The following is a 12660-nucleotide window of genomic DNA, read 5'->3' on the forward strand; positions in this document are numbered from 1 at the left end:
CTGTCACCTGCATGCTGAACTTTATATTCTGCTTGAGCTTTGGCCTGGAAAAGTTTTAGGCACCAACTGAATGCAAATCGATTGCCCCAGATTCACTTAGAATATTTTCCCATTTCTCTGGAAAAACAGTTCCCCCCCCCCCCCCCCCCCCGGGGCAGTGTGAAAATATGGAAAATATGTTGCAATGTGAGGATTGCTTCATTGGGTTACTGCTGTGTTTAAAAAAAAAAAGTGGGAGAAGGAAATCGATGTTTATACATAGTTCTTCACTGAGCACTAATGTCTAATTCAATGGAGAACTGAAGCCAAACCAAAATAAAAAATAAAAAATAATCCCCCCAGTATCACCAATATCCTCCAATACCATGCTCATATGACACCCCAAGGAGAGAGAATGATCTAGCTACTCACTCCCAGGAATTAACATTAAGCTTTTCCTTCATCCATCACTCTGGGCTCTTCCCAGTCCTAATGTTTGAACTGCCTTGGAAACAAAGGGATTAGGACCAGATTTTATCCAGGAAAAAATTCCTCAGAATGCCAATTCATACACCTGTTATTCTCATACTGCAGAAAAATGTGAGAACTTGAGAGTGAAGACAGACAGAAAAAAAATGAAAATAAACCTGCACAAGAATACATGTGAAAAGAAATTCAGACTATTTGTGAAAAAGACAATAGCACCGGAAATCCTTTTTACATGGTGAGGAATGGCTTCAGAAATCTAGATGAAGCACTTCCTGAGTCTTAAGAGTCTTAATCATGATGAATTGATAATGCCTAAGGGACAGAGGAAGATGAGATTCTTTGAAAAAAAGGAAAGCAAGTAAACAAACAATTACTGCATTTTGTATATGAACATATTTGCTTTACTTGTGATAATTAAAAAACAACACCACAATGAAATAAAGCAAACTAACAACGACAACAAAAAAACAACACAACAACAACAACAAAACACCATCCTGGGAAAGACTAGGAATAATTTTACATAGACACATGAATAAATATTCCTCTCCCAGCATAAAATGCACTCAGTGCAAATGGCTTAAATCAGACTAAAATCTATATTTTAGAAAAATAAATCATAATTAGATGGCCATTATTTTCAAGCCATTACTGTTGCATATTCGGAGGAGAAGGGAGAGGAAAAAAAAAAGTAATACTTCAAACAGGTGCAGACATGTTTGGAGTCATTCCTATCCGCATGCAGTATGACATCACTTATCTTTTCTGGTTATTAATCAAATAATAACTATCTGTCTTTCCTTGGCTTGCATAAAGACAGCATTACCAATACCTTGATGAAGTTGCTGTTTATTAGTTCACTCACAGACATTTGCACATTCTTGGCAGTCGCAAACATTTTTTGCCATATGCTGAAATACTTTTTCCAGCCCAAGCTCTAGAATAACTATAACTTTGCATGAAAAATGTGGATAGTAAGAAATCTGAGTACTATGTTTTGGCCTAAAAACTAGAAAATATTGTTTTTTACATAATAGGACAGTAAAATCACTGTGAACACTGCCTGGCCCCTACCTCCCTAACAAATTGCTATAGTCAAGAAAGGGATACATTGGCACATAAAGAAAATATTTATGGAAATGTATTCAAATTTTACCACACAACAATTACAATAATTGAGGTCTAGTTTTCAGCCTGAAAAGTTTCAATGCACTCCCAAAATTATTAAATTTGCACTAAATCAGTATATGAAATATTTGAAGCAGATTATTTACCAAATAACTGTACACGCATCAACATTACCAGGTAACATTTTGCCTCTTCCAGTATAACCTATATTTAAGTTTCCCAGACGTTTAAATTTCAGAATGGAAAAAATCATTAATAAACCAAAGCAGAATAAGCTGCAGATAAATCCTTGCTATTCCTTATTCCTGATAATCAATAGACAAATAACAGCTTAATTATTTTCTTCTTAAGCATTTCATTAATTCAGGAGAACAAAGCACATGCTTATCTACCTACACAGCTGAGTAACATGCCATCATACTGTATGCTATTTTATATATGCAAAGTCTAAAATAGCTATAATTTGTTTCATTCCTGAAAGATCATGAAACCTAAAAATGTTTAGTCATATTTTAAATAAGTATAGTCAACTACTTTTACTACCATTATTAGCATACTGTTCCAAAAAGAGCATGAAATACTTTTGTTGTGAAGTATATTATTGCTATCTTTGTCATTAATGATAATATATCTCATTTGCAAAATGTAAACTTACTAAAATTTTGTGAAATCTGAATAAAGGTTACATACAGAAATACTTCAAGATTATGTCCTTCCTTCATCTAATGTTTCAATAATACTTCAAAATCAATACAGGACTTTTAAAAAGAAAATTTTACCCCTAGGTTCTTTACATGGATATTACCTTATATCTTATCTGTTATCACAATTGTTTAGTTAAATAATTGTCTCTTACCAATCCTCTGTTAATTATTTGATGGAAAGCATTTTCAGATGTTACCTCTAGCTACACTTAAAACATTAGGTACTTCATAGCATTTACATTTATATGTTAATATTTGTTAAATTAATGCGGTGTATCATATTTCAAATAATGAAAAACAATGAAGCTGGAAATTAAATGACAGAATATAACGTGAAATGTAGAACAGTCACCATCCATAACATTAGACACAAAAGAAAAGGCAAACATGATACTCAGCTGCTTAGTGCAAAGGCACTGATGTCAGCAGCCAAAGGAGTTCTACACCAATGAAGTTCTAGATAATATGAATAAATCACATTCATCCTTTTGAAAGCTAATATGCAATTTCTGTACACAATCATGGCTTCCAACGGAGTAGATCCCTAATACCTCTGACAATATCGATGTGTGTGCATAGCTCACGTAGGTGATGATTGGCCCCAAGGGCTGAACTTCACAATATGTTATTAGGCTACCTTGAAATCTTGGAAAACTTAACATATAAAAATAGGCCTTGCTATTATAACAGGAATACCACCTTTCTTCCAAGAGCACTCTTAAGCCTATGGCCATAACACTGTTCAATTACTTCAATCAAAAGTTGGCTCTGTTCAGTATTATTGGTCATTACATGGGTGCAAGAAATTGCAGAAAACTAACCCCACCATGTCATTTTAAGAAATCGACCTAAACCAGCCCTACTGACTGCAAAGCTATTTTAATCTTGTTTTAGTTCATATAGAGAAAACTTTCCTACCTCTGCTAACATCTACTATGGAGAGCAGTCACTGTCAGAGAACATGAGGCTGGCTCACAAACAACGATGGAATGTTAAAAAAAAAAAAAATCATCCTGGTTTAGATAAATTCCATGCGAGCCATGTGCACCCCCCTTTCCACTGACTCCAAGGCATTCTCTAAGCATGCATAAATAGCTGCACATATGAAGGACACTGCTGCTTCCTGTGTGCTGTGAATTGCTCTAACATGCTTTGGGAACTCTGAGAGGACAAGATCTTCCAGTTCAGGGCTTCCTTGCATCATCAAGTGATTGAAAAAGAGCTGGAGCACAGCAGAGGACTGGATCATTCAAATTACGACTTGGACTACTGCTCAGTAAACATATCCATCCAATATTTCAAGCTGGCAAAATATATATGAATGTATACAGAATGACTGCTTTTCTACACTGTCCCAAGCAGGCTTTGCTGGTACATTTTCAATTTAACATGTGCTAATACCACTCGGTAATGGGAAGATTCAGTTATATATAGCTCCATCGTGCCTCTCAACAGATGAGTCCTGCAGTCAAATCTACCAGGAGATAAATGTACTGGCTTTAACTGGCATTGCTCAGAACATATTCTCTTCCCACTCAGCTGTTACTGAGGAGTTCTACTGATGCATACATTTAATACTTCTGTTTTTAGCAGCAATATCTTACATTCCAATTAAATATTTACACAGTGCTTCTAAGAACTTCTTGTAACCACAATTGTTTGCAAGCAAGCATGATTTTTTTTTAAACTAGCAAAGGATGTTACTATTATATCCCTTCTTTATAAAAGCATTCACGTGCCCTGTATTGCAGTCATTTTCCACCTGTGTTCTAGGCAGATAACTCTAAAATGAGTCCTAGACAGAAGCGAAGAGACTAATGATTATGTTTCAGCAGAGCACTTTAACACATGCCTAAAATGCGTTTTTACACCATAAATTACACCAAGCCAGAATTATGAACTGGGGTTCACTATTTTAATCCAAGTCCCTGTGAACACACTGGAGGAAAGACATCCTTGATTTTAACAGACAGTGGAAACAATCTCTTCTGAATCTTAATCATGAATAAGGGACAATCAAGTCTAAGAAATTTATCCTACTCCTGCTAACAAGTCTGTTTTTATCACAGCAAAAACAGCATGAAATGAGACAAAGCACAGCGTGTATCATAAGGCAAATGACGTCATTTCATCAAATTACTACATGTTCCTCTACTACTGCATCCTATCTTTTCCTCTTCCTGCTTCCACAAATTTAGAACATTTAGAAAGATTTTCAGAATTAAGCTTCTGAGAAAAAAACAAACAAACAAAAACCATACGCAGGGAAATACTAATGCGTTTTCAAGAACCAGCATTTTAAGGGTCAGTATAAAAAGCTACACAGTGAAGCAGCTTAAATTAAATATAAACATTCCATTGGAAGGAAGATCATGCTTTACAATCATGGAAATGAGGCTTTCACTCATGTTTAAAATTATTTTAGGACCACCGTAAGAACATTATGGTTCATCTTTACTCAGAAATGGGTTCAAGAAAGATGTAGAAATAAATACAAGAATTAACAGCATAGACGTTCATCTAGAGATCTGAAATGAAACTGTCTATAAATATATTCTTTCTTAGCTCACCAAGTCAAACAGTCAGTTGTTACTGCAGCAGTTAATTTTTAATGCTGAAATTAGTACCTGCTTTGTGATATGTCATGTGGTCACTGGCAGTACTAAAATATTTAACAAGAAGTAGTGAAACCACACAGAAAATTCTTCTATACAAAGTTTCCATGATAATCCTTTCAAGTCTCCACGATTATCTTGTGTCCTTTTTCCTCAGTTTTCAAGGCCAAAAAAATTACAAACATATAGCATGCAAAGTTCTTGAGCAGTTAAAAGCGTACTATTAATAATGCTTTATTCTATTTTTTGCTTTGTTAAAAGATTTGTGCTTTTCTAAAGTTGCAGAAACTGTTATATCCTCATTCTATTATGTGTAGTAACAGTCTATCTAAATTCAGTGCGAACTCTGTCATACCTGCTTCATCTATCTCAAATCAGTGGCAGTGAGTTTACTGTGCCCAGCTATACTGTAAACTCAAGAATCCGATGTTCACAGATAACAGACCACAGAAACTCAAAAAGGAGCCTTAGCCAAAAGCATACATTTAGTTCCACAAATGGTGTGTGCTTCTTCCTCTTTCTTAAGGGATTGTAGATGATAAACACAAAATCTAACTCGAGCTGAAACACTAAATCACTATCAAAGGTTCCATTAAAAAACAAAAGGAATAAAATAAATAAAATAGATGTTCTCTAAAGAGGAAGTAAGCAAGGTAGCATCAGGCAGGAAATACAAAGTGTGAAGTTTTCACACCCAAGGCAGATCTGAATTTTCCCAAACCTTTGGTATTTACACCTATAGCAGATAGACCAAAGCATGTAACAGAATTGTTTAAGAACTAGCAACCGAACCCCAAACACAACTTGGTGATACTTCATGTCTGATAAAGGTACCAAACTACAGCACTAAGGGAAGGTAAGACTTTAGTCACACCACCAATAGTGTTTGTAATCATCACAGGAACTTCCTGACTGATCAGCAATAGGTCTGCGTGTCTCAAAGCTGAGGGAAAGGCTAAACTCCACAGCCTTATTTATTTAAACGCTAGGTGTAGTTCAGCACAATAAGTGGCAATTACCAAAGCTGCAAAGATACTTGAATTATAAGGCCAAGGAGCAGTTTTCTGTAGAAAGTATTTGTTCCTTTCTAGTACAATTGAGCTAGATGGTAGTTCTCAGATAATACCCAAACACAAAAACAATACAAAGAAGGTTCAGTCACTTGCTGTCTAACTTGCAATACCTACTGCTGCTGAGTGTCACAAACAGAACCAGTAGACAGCTATGCTCTGTGTCAAAGAGCTTTCAGAGCTAAATTAGGTTTTGATGATTGCTAATGATGAAGGAGCACACAAAAATAATTGGGACTTCCATTCCATACTTCTGCTTAAACCAAAATGCTAGCTAGGAAATGCACCTGTTTGACCCTATTCAGACAGAGCTAATCTTGAACCCCCTTTCTGACTCCCCTTTCTGCTGCTTCCCAGAAAAGCCAATAGAGGGCAGTAGTTTCAGTTACTGGCAAAAAGGAGCCGTATTTTCAATATATGACTTGAAGGTGGAAGGTTTGCATCCAGTATTTTTGTAAAGATTATGGTTTGATTCAGTTCCTTTATCTCTTTTTTCCTTTTATCTGCAAATAAGAGCAAAAAATAAGAGAAAGTACTACATGCTATGTTCTGTTAATAACAACTCTACCTCAGAATAAGAAAAGAGTTCTGTCCACACAACAAATTCTGAAATTTTTAAAAGCTTACATTAAGCCCTTTACAGAAAAATTAATGTTTTTTCAACCAGAGAATAATAGATTCATAAAAGATCCCGAGTTGGAAGGGACCCTCAAGGATCATTGAGTCCAGCCCTGGCTCTACACAGGACCACCCAAAAATCAGACCCTATGTCTGAGAGCATTGCCCAAATGCTTCTTGAACTCCGGCAGGCTCGATGCTGTGACCACTGCCCCGGGGAACCTGTTCCAGTGCCCAGCAACCCTCTCAGTGAAGAGTTTTTCCTGATATCCAGCCTGAACTTCTCCTGAATTATATAGTAATGTAAACACTAAAAAGCTAACCACATTATCTCTCTGCGAAAAGCTGATGCAAGACATACAAAAGCAGCCAGAAATGCTATCATACTCTTTCTGCTAATAGACCCATATATTTTTAATTAAACAGATTATTTTGATTTGTTTGGTGATTATTTTCAAAAAGTTCTGTGATGATTTTAGGTAACTCCCTTCCCAATCACAAAGACATACATGTACTTTAGGATGAAGTTTTACAGACACAAACTCAATCTGTCTTTTTAACTAAAAGTCAGCTAGCAAAACACAAATTCAGTTTGTTCACCATAAGGCACATGTTCTTGTTTGTATACTTGATTATGCATTGCAGCTATCATTTTAATACAATTTCCAAACATGCTTTTAAGTGAAGAAGGACCATAAAATGACACATTATTTCCCTGAAAGGAGGATGTTTATTGCTTTTAAAATTTATGTCAGATTACTATTTGTCTTTGGTGTCTAATGTATTCCCAGTGAAGGTAAAATGAGAATATTTTTGGCCTCCCCTATTCCCATATAATGTTGGAATCAATGCAATTACTGTGTTCTCTAAAATCAGTGGCTTATTCACTACGTTAGAGCAGCCACCAGTATGAGCTTCAAAAGAAGGTGCATGGACCCCCCAAAAATAAACACATGTGGAATTAATCACCCACAAAAGAAAATCCCCTTCCAACCTAACCCATAAAAGCTCTTAAAAAAATCCACTTTAGAGTGAAGGCTAATAATTCACTACAAAGAGAATGCTTGGAAGAGACAGTTGCAAATTTCGCTCGAGAGCCTCTGGCATATTCTATATAATAGATGTCTGTTTTCTGGTGGGATTTTTAGTTTATTATTATTATTATTATTTATTTTTATTATTATTATTAGTAGTATTTTTTTCAATGTGGGGTGCTTGTACCATCCACACTTGGAAAAATACCCTGTGTAAGGACAACTGTTAAGACAGGTATGTGAGTGTAAACAGTGAGTGCAACACCCAAAACCGTCTAAACAGGTGTTTGCTCAAAACTGCTTACACTAAAGAGGAGATGGCCATCAGCTGAAATTCACAATAATAAGGGAATTACAGACAGTCTTTTGAAATGATGGAGTCAGTTCAAAAAAGAAGTAAAAAAGAAGCGTGAAAAATACCAGGACAAAGGGTATAAGAATAACAGAGCAACAGTCAGAACCTGGTTTGATGCTGCCAGAAGCCACTCCAGCAGCACAGCAACCTCTGTTTATGTCTGACAAAGCACCTCCCTGTTGGAGGCTGAGTATTCTGACACTTAGCAGTTGCAACAACTGAGGACCCGTGTACATGACCTCATGGGTGCTTGCTCACCAGTACATGGATTATGGGGTACGTCATGGGCTTTTTTCACACATAAAAGCTAAAGCACCCACATGTCCAATAGGTGATATGTTTTAACAGGGAAACCCAGCATGTAACCAACACTGTCTGTGAGAGCAGAAATATGTGCATGTAATTGTGAATGTGTGTGTGCATGTGTATGTGATTAATTTTTTTTGGAATTAGTTACAGAACTCAATGTATAAATCTGAAGGTGTCCTTAACATTTCGTTACTATCTAACATTCCAGTTTATTTGTTGTATTGCGGATGTTGATCCTAAGTATATAGTTCATTGAATTCTAGTTATTACGTCTTTAATAAATCAACAAACTCCTTCAATCCCGATTTATTTAAACTATGTGGATTGGGCTTTTTTTTGTGACACTCCAACATTTCATAAACAGTACTGATTATAAATTTTGAGCCTTCCCATGTGAATGGATTCACTGAGCTAGAGTTCTCATTCTCTGTAGCTTACTATGTTGACTATTCTTTTTCACATATCACTTACTACATTTCACAGCTCTGAGTTGTAAGCAAGGATTTTTCAGAACAGGAATTAACTTTGAAATTAAAAAATAAAATTCATTTCAATGAACTGAGCTGAATTTTATCAGAATTCTTCTGAATTTCCAATCTAAACTCCTGCTTGTCAATGGAAAAAGCTCTTACATATCTGAAGTCCGTGGAAGTTGTGTGCATGATTACAAATGGTTTGGATTTTTAAAATATATAAAAGAGGACTAATTCACACTCTAAGCTGGAGATACAAATTCACAGATTACTAGTAATTTTGTAATAAAAGTCACTGCTACTATGCATATAAATGTCTTTAGAATGAGTGTAGAATTTGTCAATACAGACCAGCACAATATTTTAAGAACACAGTGATCTCAACATACTGCACTAGAGATACACCATACCACCAGTTTTCCCATTCTGTTGGTTCTGAATCCAGACTGCCCAACTGCTTTATCAAATGAATACTACTCTTGATGCGCTAGACAAGACTTTAAGGACATCAATAAATTGCAACTCTCTGAGGGAACTGAGGTTTCTGTTTTGGCAACTTTCCCATGAAAAAGAAGAAATACACATATACAGAAAAATAGAGTAGTCAAAATATCAAGTGTTACCTACTTCACAGAACTGAAAAGCTAACTTAATATCTCTGCAACAAAGGAGCCAAAAGCCAGACCACCAGATTCAAACTCTTCAACCCAGAGTTTCAGGACCAACTGCGGTGTGAGCAATATTAAAAATGTATCTTTCATGCACTAAAGTTATAGTTTACTGATTGCAAAGCTTTGAAAAGGCATAAACATTTTTGCAAAGGCAGGAATTCAGTAGGAGCTGGTCTGAGGATCTGGACTCCAAATCTAATAGTGTAAATCCAAACAGTTAAACATTTGCCTCCACCTCTCTCACTTTCAAATCTGATAACAAATTCTCATTCCTTTCTTTCATATAGTCTGAAACAGGATTTTCCAGCCATAGACCTGCACTGTGCAGATAATGTCAACAAACCAGCTGACAAGTCCAAAAAGAAACTACCAGTCCAACATGATTAGCTTACTATAGGCATAAGGTGTCTATAGCAGATAGTAAACACTGAACCAAAAACTAGAGTCACAATTGTGTAAGAGCAACATGCAGTGACAAAGCCAGAAGAAAATCCATTCATCTAGAATTGAGAAAGCGATAGGTAGCTTCTTGTCTTTAGGAAACCACCACTCACTTGCAATAGCAGGCTTGGTGAGGAGTGTTCTGGTTGGCCCTGCTATCTTCCCTGACTTTATGTCCAATGGGTCTCTCCTTGTAAGGTCTATCTGAATATCTGCTCCTTACAGGGATAACCTTAAATCTTTTCCAATATACCCAAGTGTTTATTCCCCATCTATCCCAATATAAATGTCTCACACACAGAAGCTAATGATTTTCTGCATTTACTACCACTGCCTGGTGTACAAGATACTTTGGAGATTTAAAACACTAATAGCTAAAGGCAATGGAAACGTAGCAAGGAAAATGATAGGAGAATCATCCATATTTTTCCTACTTCTTTCATCAAACAATGTCATCAAATTCCAAATTGGTGGTTTAAAAATGAAAAATTTTATATAAAATATACTTGTGTGCTACCTCCAGCAAAGGATGAACAAAACCCAAATAAAACCAAAAAACTTTTCTAAAACTTTGTCTTCACTATCTTTTCTCTTGCCCACACAAAATAAGGTCCTCTACCACCTTCTTATACTCCCACCTCTGCATTGCTTTAGTAATCATCTCAAAAAGCAGTAATACCCTCAGCTTTCTATGATTGCTTACCATCCATTGCAGTTCTCATAAAATGGGGATTTCAGTCATTGTACAAATAACTAAAGTATCAAAATACTTGATCTAATGCTGTTTCAAACAAAATGAAAAAGCTGTAAATAACTACTCACCAGATTCTCCTCAAACCACTCTCTTATACACACTGCTGTGGCCCCTGGAATTTGATTTCGCAATGCTTCTTTCTCTTGCGGATCCTCTAACATTTCCAACGCCATCTTTAGATCTTCCAAGAGATGTAAAATTTGAAATGTGCCCAAGTATACTGACGGAGCAGGTGACACAATATCATAAGCACCATTAGCATACTCTGCAGCTGACTTTGTACCTAAACCAAGAAAAAACAGGAGAGTCTGATTTTAAAGAAGTGACAAATGTATAGCTAGTACACACTACAACATTTAGACTTCAAATACTGATAAAGTATCGATATTTCCATTAAGGTTTAGAAATACTCAAGATAGTCACTAGATAAATAACAAGCACTTGAGAGGTATGTAAAATCATATTTAAAAATGAATTGCAACCTAGACAGCCTTTGCAATGTCTGTTAAATTACAAACTCCAAAACCTTACTACAAATCACCTGTAGTTTTCTATGGTTGCCATGAGATGTCACTACCTTCTCAGCTACACTGAAGTCTCCACACAGAGCAGTGCTTCACAAGCAACACAAGTCAAGATTCACACAGCCCTTTGACAAGAAACTTAAATGAAAATAGACTGTATTACCAGAAGCGGAAAAATATGTAACCTTGGGCAGGTTTAAAACGCTTCCCACAGAGAACAAACCCACAGAAGTTAGCAACAAAAATATTTGATCAAGCTTTGGTAGCTCTCCAAATCATAAAAAAACACTCTAAAACACAGATACCCCCCGCCATACCTTCAGCAGCAACATTCTTTTCTCCAGAGCAATAAGAACAGCAAACATATCTCAATAAATATACATATTTTTATTTCTGAATAAATTCCAGAAATAAATTCTATTTTTTTGTGTGTGTGTGTGTGTCTGCTTCAACGTCTGCTTCAATTCAGTTCTCTTTAATATCTTTATTGATGATCTGGATGAGGGGATCGAGTGCACCCTCAGAAAGTTTGCAGATGACACCAAGTTAGGTGCGTGTGTCAATCTGCTCGAGGGTAGGAAGGCTCTGCAGGAGGATCTGGACAGGCTGGACCGATGGGCTGAGGCCAACTGTATGAGGTTCAACAAGGCCAAGTGCCAGGTCCTGCACCTGGGGTACAACAACCCCAAGCAGCACTACAGGCTGGGAGATGAGTGGTTAGAAAGCTGCCTGGCAGAGAAGGACCTGGGAGTATTGGCTGATAGCTGAATATGAGCCAGCAGTGTGCTCAGGTGGCCAAGAAGGCCAACAGCTTCCTGGCTTGCATAAGAAACAGTGTGACCAGCAGGTCTAGGGAAGTGATTGTCCCCCTGTACTCGGCTCTGGTGAGGCCACACCTCCAGTGCTGTGTTCAGTTTTGGGCCCCTCGCTACAAGAAGGACATGGAGGTACTCGAGAGAGTCCAGAGAAGGGCAACGAAGCTGGTGAGGGGTCTTACGAGGAGCGGCTGAGGGAGCTGGGGCTGTTCAGCCTGGAGAAGAGGAGGCTCAGGGGCGACCTTATCACACTCTACAGGTACCTTAAAGGAGGCTGTAGTGAGGTGGGGACTGGTCTATTCTCCCATGTACCCGGTGACAGGACGAGGGGGAATGGGCTAAAGTTGTGCCAGGGGAGGTTTAGGTTGGATATTAGGAAGAACTTCTTTACTGAAAGGGTTGTTAGGCATTGGAATGGGCTGCCCAGGGAAGTGGTTGAGTCACCATCCCTGGAGGTCTTTAAAAGACATTTAGATGTAGAGCTTAGTGATATGGTTTAGTGGAGGACTTGTTAGTGTTAGGTCAGAGGTTGGACTGGGTGATCTTGGAGGTCTCTTCCAACCTAGATGATTCTGTGATTCTGTAATGGGCTGTCTTTGTTCTAATCTGCATTTCAGACCTTTGCTTTCATTTAACATTTGTTTCTTTAACAACCAGTCAGATGGAAAACTTCTATTTGCC

The 12660-nt window shown here is 37.1% G+C and overlaps 1 protein-coding gene across 2 annotated transcripts in view; it reads right to left on the reverse strand.

Moving 5' to 3' along the window:
• The window catches only part of PPFIBP2 (PPFIA binding protein 2), a 104573-nt gene that overhangs the window by 57641 nt on the left and 34272 nt on the right, over positions 1–12660 (reverse strand). For both annotated transcript variants that reach the window (XM_050711007.1, XM_050711008.1), the window contains exon 3: positions 10709–10923. In XM_050711007.1, coding sequence (XP_050566964.1) covers positions 10709–10923 — 215 coding nt within the window. The remainder of the gene's footprint in view (positions 1–10708; positions 10924–12660) is intronic.

The sequence above is a fragment of the Cygnus atratus genome, chromosome 5 (assembly GCF_013377495.2).
Source record: "Cygnus atratus isolate AKBS03 ecotype Queensland, Australia chromosome 5, CAtr_DNAZoo_HiC_assembly, whole genome shotgun sequence".
In the NCBI taxonomy this organism is placed as follows: domain Eukaryota; kingdom Metazoa; phylum Chordata; class Aves; order Anseriformes; family Anatidae; genus Cygnus; species Cygnus atratus.